Here is a 16,143-nt window from a genome sequence, read left to right on the forward strand (position 1 = left end):
TGTCAGTTCTGGTTTATAGAGAGAGAATCGTCAGAAAATCTCGGTAATACAGGTTCCGGGTCCCCTGCGGAACCCCAAATGGGAGATGGTGTCCATTCGTACAAATATTATTCTATCACCTTGGCAATAATACCTTCCAATTTTGATAAAAATTTGACAATGCGTTTCAATATACGAAGAGGAAAATCAATCCAATATTTGGTCCCCACGGGGCCCCGCTGATGGAGGCGGGCACTAAATCCGAACCTATCTAGCTCACTCCTGGTTCTAGAACAGACATACAAAGATTCCTTAATTCGGGCTTTGGATTTGATATAATTGAGACTCTAGAACAATAGAGATGCTACCCGCCAAGTTTTATAAAGATTTGACCTTGTCAAGAAGAAGAAGAAAGTGTGAGAAATACCCCTCCCCAAAAAATTTAATTCCCACAGGGCCCATAGTGGGAACCCCAGACCTGCCACTAAACAACCTGCAATTACTGTCACTAATATTCACAACACTCAACACATAGGTTTATCACTCCTGCTTCTAGAGGAGAAGATTCTCTCTATTTAAGATTTCTTGAACTCGAGGCTTTGGGACCAACGTGTCTACATTGTGTTCAAAGCTGTCAAAACTCTCTTTTAGATACTCATGGTGCCATGATGTTCATCCAGCTTTCATTGCGTGACAGGATATTCCTCGCTCGACGAAGTTTATCCCGGATCTTATTGAAACCAGAGACAGTAACAGCAGAAGCTGTATTGGTGCCTTTCTCTGGACCTGCAGAGAAATCATATCATGTTCCTATATTAATATACTTCCAAGGAAACGTTACATTACCAGACTACACACACACACACACACACACACACACACACACACACATACACACACACACACATACACACATACATACATCAGTATATGAGCAGCTACTGGTTGATGAGACTGTTGTAAGCCATAGGGACTCGTCGACAAATTACGCTAGAAAGTTGCGGAGTAAAGTTGACACCTGTCTATTTCATTATAATTATAAAAGTTATTTTAATTATAATAATACAAGCTTTTGTAATGAGCCATCAATCTAGAGAGTGACCTTTTATGAGGAGCACATGCCTACGTGTCAAAGTGAAAACGAGAAGGGAGAGATAGAAATGTGTAATTTATAAACAAATTAACAAATGTTTAACTCAAACAAGATCTGACCCTGTTATGACTTATGATTCTTTTGAACTGTCATTTTATCTACGGATTCTATGGACCTTCGGTGGAACAGCTACAGTGCGATCATCTAGGGTTGTTAGAAATAAAACCTTTTTTTTCTGCAAGAGTTGAGATGGTTCTCTGGACTGTTCGTAATTGCTTTGTACTTTTCTAGAAAAAGAAAAATGGAGATTCCTGCCAGGAACATATTGTTCTAGTATTACGGAGCCAGAGAATACATTGCTTTTCATATGTGGAGTAGGATTTAGACTCTTCTTTTAGGTAGGGGCCTACTGGTAGCCTATAAGAAACGTTTGATAACTGGGGCAATATGAGAAAAGAGAGACTTTGGGGCATGATCCCGTTTGGTAAAATAGGTATCCATAAGATGGCTATGACATCCAAACCTGTTTGGCTTTTCTTGGGCAAAAAGAAACTCTCAGGGACAAGTTTCCACTATGACAAACTCAACGTAACAAAAGGGAGGAACACTGATGGCTACGTCTTGGTAACCCTGGTCTAGTCAGTTTTCCATTCACTATATATATATATATATATATATATATATATATATATATATAATAGGGACATGATATACTGCTTAAGAAACATGAAATATGGCTGTCAACGTCCCAGAGGTATACAATATATTGATGATGACTGGCGGGGGAGGGAACATACCGAATGTTCCACCCGAAGGGTTTGAAATGCTATTGAGGGAGGTTATAAGTCCCGAGACGAAGTCGAGGGACTTGTAGCCTCCCGAAATAGCATTTCAAACCCTGAGGGTGGAACGTTTGGTACATGTTCCCGACAACAAAAGTCATCATCTGTTATATTATATGGGTTAGTCAAATATGTCAACGTCAACGTCAACCACCAGCACAACGCACTCGATTGCTCGCTCGCGCAGAGCCAAATTCACTGTGCGCGCGGTCCTAGGCCTTCTGTCATTTGTAACGTGAAAGTGTTTTCCCATGGGAGAACATTAAAAAGAATGTTCGCCCATGGGCAAACATAAAGAATGTACCTCCATCACGTGACTGTCTTTAGCCAATCACTAACTGGTATTTGACTAACCCATTTAATATATGCGATAGATGACTCGATTCAAATGCCCTGAGACAGTATTACTGCATTGTCTTCCTCCAAGTTTAATTTTAGTCGAAAGAAAAAAGACGTCGTCACGTGATGGCCGCCAGCGAATCCGCGATAAGATTTGTGGGATTTTTCAGATTATCCGAGGTCAATAGTTTCAGTGTCTATCAGCTATACTCCTACATGAACGTGACGTCACTTGCACGAGAGTACATCACGTATTGTAGACAAAAGGCAAAAATATGGCATCTTCCCAACATTTAGCCAAGAATGATGGTCATATAAGTTTTCAGTTTGATCAGTCTTTAATCATGAGCGGAACCAACAAGTCTCAAAGTCTCCACTTAACCTTCAATGTAGATTTTCTCCATGCTCATTTGTCGGCGAGGTGCGCTTCCTGTTCGAACTGCAATCTTCGTATTTTCGAAGTTGAAGTCTGCGTAATACGCAAAGAAGCCCTGTAAACAGAATTTCGTTTCAGTAAATGTTGTTAAAATTAACATAATAATTTTAGGGGGGGGGGAGTTTTAAGGCTCATGTTTAATATAGAGTCATACTTTTTAGGTTCCATGTTTAACATAGAGCCAAGGTTATAATGGAGTTATATAAGCATTAACACAGGGAAAAATTACTGACAAACTCAACTCACCTATAAATTGCTGTTTACGCCGCCATAATTTCTTAGTTTTTAACCCTTGCCACACATTTTAGACTGGATTTGCATATCACATGGCACATTCGTCACCAGGAAACAGTGGACGAAAGTTTGTTTGTTTGTTTGTTGTTGTTTTTTTTTTTTGCTTTTTATCTGACTGAATCAAGCTGAATTATGAATACCTTCAAAGTTGTTATCTAACTTTTAAAATTGCCTACATTACCATTTGTGTATTTTCTATCATTACATATAATAACTAGGACTACTCTCCAATTTTGGATAAAGAAAATAGAACAATCTAAATTTCCTAAACGCTAAATCTATGCAGAAACCGTTCAAATTTCAAAAAAACAAGCTTTCTGAATAAACACATCAGGATACCGATGAAAACAGGTAAGGAAAACTAAATACAAGCCCAACAAATGTCAGAAAATCGAGAAAGGAATGAAACAGCAAAGAAGCCTACAACACACTCAAGACCCTCAAATAGGACTAACCAGCTTAGATCAATAGTCATCGCAGATAAAGATGGCAAGCTACTGACAGAGAGCGAGGAAGTTCTAAACAGGTGTACAGAATATTGCAATAGCCTTTATAACTATAATTTCAACATAAACACTTCCATACTGCAGGATGGCCTAGGACATGAAGACAACGAGAACGATCTGCAAGTACTAAAGAGGTTGAGGCCACAGTACAGAATCTGAAGTCAGGGAAATCTCCAGGAATGGATAATGCGCCAGCTGAGCTTTTGAAGCATGGAGGGGAAAAGACCACGAAGGTACTACCGATGCTACGTCAGAAGATCTGGACACAAAAGAAGCGGTCAACGGAGTGGATCCAATCAATGGTGATTCTTGTACCTAAAAAGGGCTACCTCAAGCAGTTCCAAAACTACAGGACTTATTAACCACTCTAGCAAACTAATGTTCCGTATCATCCTCGACAGACTGAAATCAAAGGCTGAAGAACTGCTATCAGAAGTGCAAGTAGGCTTTAAAAGAGGGCGGACCACTCTGAAACAAATTTTGAGCTGTGATCGAGTCCTCATTGAAAACATTTGCAACACCACAAGGACTTCTACCACAGCTTCATTGATTTTAAGAAGACATTTGATCGGGGATGGCACAAAGGCCTGTTATGTGGCATGATCTAAAAGACTTCTTTGACAACCAGAATTAAGGGCGATTCTTCCCGACCACCATCGGAGTAAGATAAGGGTGTATACTGTCTCTAGTGCCCTTTAGCATCTTTCTGGAGAGGATCATGCAAGAGGTCCTCACAGACCACCACACCTCCATCAGCACTGATGGCAGGCCGGTCTGCAATGTCCGTTTCGCAGACAACATTGACTTATGGGGGAGCAGTAACATGGATCCGCTGTTTTTTTTTTTTCAATTGTATACTTGGAAATTCATTCCCAGTTCAAATATATCAGTAATTTCAGTGATTACACCGAGCTGCCAAGCCAACCGTTTTCTTCAGTTTCCTTCATCTGTATGTCTATCCATATTGACCTGTCTACAACTTTCATAATTGTGAAGCGAGAAGAAACTTTCACGAGCAATAGAAAAATATGAAGTGTAATCATATTTATTTTCACATCTTTTTTTCATTTGTCTATTAACAAAAGCCCATTTTTAACTGAGCTTTTCAAACCGGAATTACCGCGACACGCCCGGGCAATCTCTTTCACCCTTCCTGCTAAAAGAGCCCAGCAAAATGTTGCTTGGACGTTGTCGCGGGATTTTTTTTTTTTTTTTTTGCCAAATTCTACCCTATCCTGCTGGAGTATACCCCGACATTACCCCGACAACCCTTCTGTTAAAACGCTTTCGCGGTAATATTCCTTTGATAAGCTCGCTTACGCTGTTTTACTGCCCGAGGAGATTAATTTTGTTCTCCGGATGCTCTCCCGACGTTTATGGGGTAATATCTATGAAAGCAGGGCTTTAGTAAAGACGAACTGTGCTCTATGAGCCATTGCATTTGGAGCGTTAGGCGAGTTTAAACGAAATTCCTTATTAGCGCGTTATTGGGATTCCATCAGTCTGATGAAGACCAGCCTATTATACTCGACCGCACTCTACACAACCTCCACCTACCTGCAGGAGATCACCTAGACTGCTGGTTCCAACCAATTGACCGTTGACTTGTCTGTTGAAGACATGCAGATGAGATCTTCCGCCAAGCAGATTTTCCTCAACTTGGGCGATGTTCACGTGCCTTGAAAGATTATGCCAACCAATCTGTTGGAAACAACGTAACAGTATCTTAAACCGAAAATCTTTAGCTCTGCGACCGACTTGCTAATCACATCTTGTGCTTTCATTCAGTAGTTTCTTAACTAACCGAATGAATCTGAAACATCAGTGGGTTCTCCTATTTTTACCATGGTTATTTACAAATAGTGTACATTAATCTGTCTCTGCTTTTCATACATGTACTAATGCATGGCTCGACACTAACTTTTTTGTTTGGTGGCCCGATGGGGCCACCAAAATCCTAAATTTCAAATTTTTGGTGGCCCGAGAGAAAAATTTGGTGTCCCGAAAAAAATCCCAATAAAAACATTAAAAGTCCTGTTTTTTTTTTATGAGTCAAATATTTAAGTTTTATGATAGTAAGAATTAGAAGCTGTACATATCTACTCATAAATAAACTTCAACAAAAGTTGCAACACTCACTCTCAGGCACTCATTCATAGACACTCAAGTCTCGTAGCTCCACATTGCAACCGTTATGTACTATAACGCGTTAGGCGCAAGTTGATTTTAACCAAAGCCTGAGATTTATCGAGGACCTATAAGCAGTTGTAAGTTGTTCTCGGATATGAAGTTTCTGCTTCCTGCCAGCAAACTGACCAGGAAAAATATGTATGTACATCAGATTTTGTACGCTTTAAATGACATTGGAATTTACCTGTAATACTTAGTTTGCCAATCTTTAGCAATGAGGAGACATTTCTTTTCTTTTTGCATTAATTGTGGATCGAAAGTAATTATAACAAAAGAAATGGTAGAAGGTGCATATTTACATGACCAGGTGCTTCAAAGACGACCTTGAGCTGTCCAACAACTTTTTCATCACATATGCAAAATAAGAACACAAAAATGATGTTTGAAGCCGAAAAATGTAATTGCCAAATAGTTTTCTCTAAACATACACAGCAATGGTAGAAAATTTTCAGCAAAACTACAATAAACTCATTAGTTAGTTAAATATTTCATCACCAAAATAGTGAGAATAGCAAGTAAGTTTAATAGCAGAAGAGGAAAACAAATATCTTCACTAATAATCATACGATATTTTTTAATTCAGTTATTCTTTCTACACAAAGGTTAACGTTTCTTTTCACGTACACACACACACAAACTATTTATTCATTTATTTCAATTTTACGACATAACAATAAAAAAAAACACAATTGCCTTGGTACAATACAATAGTCATTTTCTAATGGAGGCCTCATTAACAGCACACAGGGGCTTGTTAGAACTGATTCCCTACAAACAATCATTACATTTTAACTGAGCAATAATCAGACAAGTTTAAATGATATAACAAAGGCGGTAGATACTATGAATATTTCCATATGAACTTATTACAGTACATGGGGACGCAGAGTGTTCAAAGGGTTGATTACAAGTACAATGTATGTTAATACCTGCCTGATATGCATGCCGGATTTTCCAGACATGCCTAATTTGAATTTATCAGGGACTATTTGAACTGTTTGTCGCCGTCACGGAGCCTCGCGCATGTATTTATACTGCCGTATTAAAACAATGGCCCTGGCAGACTTAATAGGACTGACTATAACCTTGCATATAGTTGATCGCCATGAGAACCCAGGACATGGAGTTGAGGGTGCCTTCACGAGGATTGCATATGCCATTTTGTTTGGCCCACTGCTTCACGATGAACCCTAAAGGACCTACACGACCATCCTCTGGAAAAAAAAAAGATAACCATATTTTTAAGTACAGTAAAACCAAGGTAAAATACAACTTTAGAAGGGAGGATGATGGAAGATAATTACGCTATTAATGACTTGTACGTTTAGGGATACGGTAGACAAACATTATCAATATGAGGTTTCCAGGAAAGTTTATTGGGTTATAGTTAAAGCTAAAAATGTGGTAGCGGACTTAATTTTCAGGACTTGCTGTCTAAGATAATAGCCATGCAGGGGAAAATTATTTAATGAATTGCTGAAAATCATACAGTTTGTTTTCTTGAAGGTTCAAAGACCATTATTTGCTCTGATCCCAGAAAATGAATGTTATTTTCGAGTTCAGAGAATAATGTATGCCTACAAGGACCAAAAAGTCAGGGTCCGAGTGTGAACGAAAAACATCTGAGTCGTCTACTGAATGACAGACAGTATAAAAGAGAGGACTGAGTTCAGAGGAGTTCTTTGTGGGTAGTAGGCCTGTATGGTTAATTCTTCTCATTTCACAATAGTAAATCAATAATGAATATGCAAAGGGACATCGCTGCAAAGTTTAAACCTAATCAAATTTCTTACCTTCGACGTACAGTTTCTGAAGATACGAGTCGAGAACGCCCTGTTGTGAAATCATGCAAGTAATAACAACTTACTGTAATGTGATTTTATGTTTTATTGCAAGGCAGCAATTGACATTTTTGTCATAACTCCTATACCTTGTAGGAAAAAAAGAATACCTGAAGTAGTTTTATACATTTTTTTTGGGGGGGGGGTTGGTGAGGACATGTAGAATATTGTTAAACTCTCTTTACGCTGTACATGTTATACATAACTATTAAAGCTTGTCTTAAAGAAGCAAACGTAGCTTATTTACATAAACCCAGAAATGACAACTTTTTGCAAACCAAATGATTTTCACAATGAAATAACATCCAAACATAAATCTCACCTTCTTCAGTCACAAAAAAAAAAATGATGCATGTAAATTTACACAAAGAAAACAATAATTAAAACTTAGTTCAAACAAAGTGTACATACCCCAGTTACGTCAATGTTCAGGTCAATTTCAGTGCGATGTCTGTTCGAGAAAAATCGAAATTCCTTGAATTATTCATCAGGGGGGAAAGGTCGTATTACAAGTCTAAACACAACTGCCACAGTGAACAAAATCGTACCTGTCACTACAATGTAAGATAGGTATTAGACAAATAGCAATCAACGACACGACTAAATGATTCCGAACATAAAATATGACGAAAGTTGACATTTTGTTCTTCAGTTAGGGGTGTGTTTGTGTGTTTGCTTGTTTGTTTGTTCGTCTTTTAATAGAAGGAGACATTCATGTTATCAATGAATTGCGAGTGATCTGACATTACCTCACATGGCGCATCTTCAGGATTGGCACTGCCGTAGTGGCAGGGACCAGTGTCACATTGGTGACGACTATCGGACCTAGAATAAAAAGATGATAATAGTAAAAGATTATGGAAGTTATAGGCCCTAACAGTGAAACATTTTAGACTTTCAATTTCAATATCGCTTTAATAACAATCATAACAATAAAACAACGTTTGCACGGTCAATAAAAATGAAATTATATCATAATCAACATTTGTCGTCTTTGTAATTGTGACCCTGTATCAAAAAACCACCAAAAAAGTCGGCAGTCATGGATATTCAGTTCAGAGTAGATTCTTAAAGAGCAGACTTTAAGCTTTAAAATGATGTATAACTCAATTCAGATGGACTTTCGTAATCTAAATATTGTCAAGAAAGCACATACTCTTTGTGAAAGTGTGAGCTGAGAAAAGAAGCTCTGAAGTGCAGGGTCTATTCGAGTGCTTAACCTTTACCAAGTTGTGCTAGCTGTGCAATGAAAGGGGCAAAACAGGATGTAACCCACCGGAGCAACAACAATGAAGAGATTATCAGATTAATGTAATCGAGCATGCATATTAACACATTCCGTCCAACGTTAATGCCCACATTCAAAGCAGTAGCATCGTTCTTTTTGAATTTTTTAGAGATGAAAGTGAAGAGTGTGTACAGGGTTTAAGAAATGAAAAGGTGACTCTGATACACATGTAATCACAATATCTTTAAAAAAAAATGTTCGAGAAAAACTAATAGAAAACACAATTTCTTGCTCGTTTTATGATCCCAAACTTTAGCATAAAGCAGAGAAATACTTGCTCTTTCAGAAAATATGACAAAATTAGAATCTGGTAAGTTTACCCGAGTTCACCTATTTACATTCCTCATACAAAATCAATGTGTGCGACGTACTTTTTGTCGATTTTGTGATGCACGGTCACAATTATCATTATGATATTGTTAGAATCAAATTAAAAAATGAGATTATTATAATAATCATCAGCATTCTGTTTTAAATCCAGTACCTCTAATTGTATTTTTTGACCATACAGATATCATCTATGTACTTGACAGGGTAATCACGGGATAGTTTGCAACGTTTAGAAGGAAAGAAATTTAGATAAGGCAATAATTAGATATATTATTTCTTTGAAAAAAATAATATGCAGTTTAGACAGTGCACATGGTTTACACATAATGTTTTGAGTCAGATGACGTATCATATCGCTTACAGGGCAAGGGTCTCTACCATAATTCACATCAACAACAACATCAACATCAACATCAACAACAACAACAAGAAAAGAATAAAATAAGCATTTACGATTTGCACTGAAGTTAACCGAGGAGTCTACAACTCTTCCTTTTTTTAAACAGCTTTGGACAAAGGCTAGGAAAAAAAAGAAGATATTATACTATCATGTCTATGGCTCCTTGTGATTACAGTAACTTGTTGCTTGTGCATGCCTTTTAGCAGTAATACTATTGGCAGACTCACAGATGGAAATGATCAAGTAACATTACTAAAGAAATCAGTGAATAGCAGCTATATTTTGGCCCAATTAAAATAGAATGTGTAAGTTGTAAGGTATCTAAGGTAACTATATGCAAACGAATAACATTATGGACAGGGTGGAGGGTTATTCTGAAATTCTTACTTGATAGTCCCATCCCTTTCAGGTGTCTTTCTAATTTCCTCAGGATCTCAACGGCTCTAGCTTTGTCACTGTATTCCTAATGACAAGAAATAAAAAAGGTAAATAGCGATAGATGACATTGCATCATGTTCATGATGTATACTGACTTTGGTTAATCGCTTTGTTAGCATTCTTTTTGCTGACCTGTGTCACTAGTCATTTTTCTAAACATTCCGATCGCTCACACACACACACACACACACACCACACACACACACACTCTCTCTCTCTCTTTGACAATATTACATAATCGACTCACAACTTGCATCCGCCATGGGGACCATTATAAGTTGGTGAAAATATACATACATAACCTGATTTAGTACGTTTGGCTGTTGCACCAACTGAATAGAGGCGCCTGCTGAAAAGACTACTACGTCTTAACAAGTTGAAATTGAGGTCAGAGTTCACAACACAAAATAAAACAATTCTTTCAGAACTCCACAACAGACTCACGAACAACCATCCTACTTTTCCAAGAATACATAGCCAGAAGTCCTCAATACAATAACTTAGTGAATGCTGCAGAATACATCAGAGATGCATAAAGGAACATGAACACATTTTTAAGGGAATAATCATACATATATAGTATAATATATATATATATATATATATATATATACAGATATATATATACATATATATATATATATATACAGATATATATATATATATACAGATAGAATATTTCTCCAGCTATATATATATATATATATATATATATATATATATATATACATATATATATATACATATATATATATATATATATATATATATATATACATATATATATTCTAATGGGAACAATGGAGCAAATCACCCATCGTCCATGGAGCATATCACAAACACAGAGATCAACCAGGGAGTTTTAGTTTTGGCAGTTTGTGGTAGAGACCGCCTAAAGTCATATCGACTTTTTCTATAATACCCGCAGGTCCCTACCACTGTCTGATCTCCACCCCCTCCACTCCCCCCCCCCCCCCCTCTCTCTCTCTCTCTCTTTCTCTTTCTCTCCTATTAATCCATATCCATCTTCTACGTATCACATTATAGGGTCTTTCGGTACTAAAAGAAATCGATTCTGTTTATCATACATTGGTATAATATATATATATATATATATATATATATATATATATATATGATTTTGATGTTTACAAGACTTTAAGATCGTGATCACGACAAAATAGCTATACATGTACTTTATACATACATCTGAGGCCTCCATCCATTTCAAGCTTAATCGCTTACGATGGTGGTCTCAGACCTGCATTCAATGATCTCTGTTGTCTACTGAAAAATACTGTATAGTATATCTCATTTTATGTTTCTGTGTATCTACATTGCTCAATGCAATCACCTATGTGTATCTATTTATGTACTGTTTTCGATTTATTTCACTGCACTTGTTATTCTTTGTCTTCGTACTTTTCGAAGTTTGTATTCAAATTGTATCTGATTGAATGCAGAAATAAAAAAACAACAAATACATACATCTATTACTACGAGGGCTAACAAAGGAAAACACACGCACACACTACTTACATCATGGCTGGAATCGGGAAACCACAATGTCAGGTCGGCATCGCAACCAGCGGCACCAAAGCCACTTACTGCAGACCCAAACAGACACAACTTGGCATCTAGAAACAAGGAAAGTCGACGTAATCGTGATAAAAGTGATAAAAGGCAATTAAGACGAATAGTTTTCATTGATTTGAGGGGAAAAAAAGGATTGTTAGATGTGCTTGTTTCCCAGGCTAAGTTAATTGAAACACTGTTACACATGTGTTAAACAGTGTTATACGGAAGTATGCAAATTATCTTTTTTACTATTTTTTTTTTACTTTCTTTTCTTTTAACTCAGGAAACTTGCTATTGTACAAGCTCTTGTTTTTTAAAAAGATATACATTATACTCAGTATTCATCAATACAATATGATAATATATATATACATATGTATATATATATATATATATATATATATATATATATATATAATGGTATTATTATCCGCGTGTTGGAATAAGAGCATGAAGACGATGAAGACAAACAAGTTGACATAATGCATTAGATTCCAACTCCATTTATTTGTAAACCAAATTTTCGACTCTTGCACGGATCTTCCTCAGGGTAACAGTGATATTTGTATTTACAAATACAAATATCACTGTTACCCTGAGGAAGATCCGTGCAAGGGTCGAAAATTTGGTTTACAAATAAATGGAGTTGGAATCTAATGCATTATGTCAACTTGTTTGTCTTCATCGTCTCTCTCTCTCTCTCTCTCTCTCTATATATATATATATATATATTTATATATATATATATATATATGATAATAAATGACAAAGTACTTACTGGAGTAAAGATCGTTTTTAATGACGTTTCCCACGCTCGTTTTCGCGGAAACGATCATATCCAGACCAGGGGCTTGCAGCTTTTCTCTCTTGTAGTACTGCATCATCTCTTGAGACCTGTTTCTCAAGAACATCAACAGGTTGGAAATGATAGGAACTCTGGACGAAGAAATGTAAGCCCATCTCCTAACGGTGTTATTGTTGTGTGCACCTATATATATCTCCTCTATTGTTTCACCTATTATATGATGTCAACCAAATATCGTTTAGTTTGTTTCATTTTGTTATAAAATCTCGAAACCCAAACACCTTTTAGATATGGTTTACAGCCATAAAATTACATAACAGGTTGTATGCGTGTTTTCTTTTGTATTTTCAATACAAACTTGTGATGAAAACACTGACAGTTCCTAACATTTCAAGCTCATAATAATAATCTCTTCCATCAAAATCTGACTAAATTGAGAATGTTGAACAGTGACGTATTTTTTGTTCATTAATAAAGTTATCTTATTCCATTTCAGGCATTTCTGCCCGAATATCAATTCAAAATATCAGAATGAAGTTTAAAGTGAGAATAACATATAACGTGTGTGTGATATATGTATACTGATACATGACCGGTGAAAATTGGAAACTTGCTCTACACACAAAAACACGCAAACACACACACTAATCAGCTCATATAGCAATAAATTATACTCGAAAGTAATCGAAAACACTTCGCTTAAAGACGAGAAATAATCTGCGATGGTATCATGCAGTAGAGGAGTCTCGTGAAGTGTTCCTTTTGTTATTGCTTTGTGATGCAAAATTCCCAGGCTTAGACCACTATACCTGGGAAGTTGAGAAATGAGATTAATTTACTGTGAAATCAATTCGGAGTTATTAAAAGTCTTTACAAAACTTTTAGAATTAGACAGACTTTTTTACCCTTACGATTTAGACAACAAAATAAAATCACACACACACACACACACACACACACACACGCACACACACACGGGTAATCTAGACAGTTTTACAATGATTAACGTTTCGTCAACATTATCAATCGATTGTAAAATGAGCCATTAATCCTGCGTCGAATACCCTTAACACATTTTCATGTCCTTTTTTATGAATAGACCTTTCAGTAAAAGACAAATCACAGACAAATTGTGATATTTAATGTTTGCTCTCACCATGATAACAAAAAATAACCGATACAGACTTACCTTCTGTCCTGCGCCATGATTGCTGCAGCCACCTTTTTTTCACTCTGTTCTCGCCGTACAGTAATGCTGCATAATATAATAAGTATAATACCACATACTATAGTAACAGAAATAATTTCAGCCTATGTGTAGACATACTTGTTTATACTCATCCTTTTTTTTATTTCATGAACCACGCAGTTGTTGATATCACGTCCAACCCATAAAAAATAGCTTCCTCCTATATATTATGAAATATATGAATCTTGCGCTTAAAAGAGAAAATGCATATCAAAATGTCTCTCCATTTCCATCTATCTCTCTTTCCGTAGATACATAGACATGTATATGTGACGTATAATCAGGGTAATTGCCCCAAGTGATGGCAATAATACCCCCTTGCTAAATTTGGTTAGTAATAAGGTTAGAGTACAAATTAGGGTTAGGGTAAGGTTTAGGGTCATAGAGTTTGGGTAAGAGTTAAGAAAATGTTCATTTTCACTCATTTTGGAGTGACCTCAAGGATCACTCGAAGATTTTGGAGTGATCCCTGCATGAGGTCACTCTAAAACGAGTGAAAATGAACTTTTCACTCCAATTTCACTCTAAATTCACTCTTTTTTGTATTCATTCTTTTAAGAGTGAATATTTTCACTCGATTTTTTCTTTTAGAGAGTAGGTTCAGGATTAGGATTGGGGTTAGGGTCAGGGGAAGGGTCCGGGGTAATTGCCAGGGGGTAATTGCCCTAGACCTATATCAACGTGTATGTTTGTCTAGTAGTATATGTATGGCTTACTATTGACCAACGGTATCATAGCACCATTTCTCCTTTGCCCCTTTCTTGTTTAAATGAAATTACGTTAGCCGTTGGTGTAACTGGAATTACATGTAACATAGCTAAGCTACTATTTATTTCTAGTCTGCTTCTGGCTATCTGTGAACAACATTTGACGGTGTGCCTATAACCTTTTCAGTGAACCCCGTTTCAAAGGCAAGAAAATACAAAAATAGAGATAAAGAACGATTAGCTTCTGAAAAGTGAGAAAAAATAATTCTTACCAGCAAATGAGAGGTCTATCCTCCTGGGATGAACTGGGTAAAATTGTGATTCTGAAAATGTCTCGTCACCAATTAGGATAACAGTGGAAATTCCCCGCCTATGTTGCAATTAACTATTGATCACGTGGTTTCATTATTATCTCGGGTTTTCCCACCGAGCTCTTCAAGTTCTGTGGGTTTTCCCAGCTGCTGATGTTTGTTTATCTGTCTATTACAGGTTGTAGTCTTGTAAACACACATTGATGACAGGGTTAGCACAAATGATGATACCTAACCAGTCGCAATAGGATTTATACAGTGCCTTCCTGTTATAGCGAACACAGTTATAACGAAATTCCGGTTACAAAGAAGTAAAAATTCAGGACGCAACATTATCCGCTCAATTTTTTTTTCATTTGTTCGGTTTTAACGAAATTTCGATTTAACTAAAGACAACTGCCGTTATAAGAGGAGTCCATTGTAGCTGAATTATTACGCTTCATTTCATTCTTTCCTTATGTTGGATGTTGAAGATCCGTTGATAGAACCAGTGTTAGAACTTCACTGGTTGTTAGGAGAGAACACTAGGGACAGGTCACTGTCGTGAATCATGCATTAAAAGACGTTGAAAGAGGGGGAGAGGGATAGAGAAACACATTTTAAACACGTACAGGAAGCACTGAATAAAACAGAGACAAATCACCTCAAATGAGTATGATACTACTATAGTAATTCGAGGTTTTTCTCTGAGGTTAAAAAATGAAATCAGCAAACCATCTGATCTGCTAAGATTGTTGGCAAATACGTTTTTAAACTTGTAGAATTAAGCGTCATTTCCCGATTTGACATGCTGCAAATGGCAAGACAGGTGCATATACAGCTGTAATATATAAGCTGCCTCTCTATGTACTATTTATTTGAGTCTTATCAGTGTTTCTAAAAAAGTACGTATCACATTTACTGCACGACACAATCCGGCACATACCGACTTAATTACCCACACATGCGCGAACACTGCACGTAGGCCAAAACACACTTCGTGTCAAAAATCACTTTGCAGTCAGGGTGAAACGGCTGTGTGCTGAGTTTAGTCAACCCTAAATTATTTTCTTTGGGATGTGAACGAAATATTTTTGAATTCATTGAAAGTAAAGCAATGTATATTGTACGGGAGTTCATTTCAGTCGTGCTGTTCTAGAACGCGTTATGACCTTAATTGTAGACCTACATGAGGTACGCCGTATAGACACGAGCAATGAGCGAGGATAAGCCTCATTACAAAATATAGGATAAGCCTCCAATACGAATGGGATCGTCCCGATCAGAATGTCCTGGGATGATCCCCTGACTGTAATTAGTAACATCGGTGTGAATATATCAATCATTTTTTTTTGAATTAATTTTCCACTCATCGGACGGATTTCCCCTTTCACCAGGGCTGATTTTCAAAGGCGTCCTTACCGTATACATTTAAAAATAAACACCACACTTACACATACACACATACACACACACACACACAAACAAACACACACACACACACACAAATGATAGAACTATCGCTATACACTGTATTT

General features: G+C 36.8%; 1 protein-coding gene across 1 annotated transcript; it reads right to left on the reverse strand.

Annotated features, from left to right (window-relative positions):
- Positions 1 to 240: 240 nt before the first annotated feature.
- LOC139711316 (poly(A) RNA polymerase GLD2-like) lies at positions 241 to 13,565 on the reverse strand. The gene is made up of 12 exons (XM_071623215.1): positions 13,549 to 13,565; positions 12,333 to 12,448; positions 11,516 to 11,613; positions 9,926 to 10,001; positions 8,270 to 8,345; positions 7,932 to 7,971; positions 7,473 to 7,512; positions 6,765 to 6,893; positions 5,979 to 6,019; positions 5,047 to 5,190; positions 2,636 to 2,744; positions 241 to 765 (listed from the first exon to the last, which is right to left on the reverse strand). Exons 1-12 carry the CDS (start codon positions 13,563 to 13,565, stop codon positions 635 to 637), a joined length of 1,017 nt encoding a protein of 338 aa, XP_071479316.1. The 3' UTR covers positions 241 to 634.
- Positions 13,566 to 16,143: the final 2,578 nt, after the last annotated feature.

Source organism: Diadema antillarum, unplaced genomic scaffold (genome assembly GCF_040938485.1).
Source record: "Diadema antillarum isolate AM-2024a unplaced genomic scaffold, OU_Dant_1.0 seq00001642_RagTag, whole genome shotgun sequence".
Classification (NCBI taxonomy): domain Eukaryota; kingdom Metazoa; phylum Echinodermata; class Echinoidea; order Diadematoida; family Diadematidae; genus Diadema; species Diadema antillarum.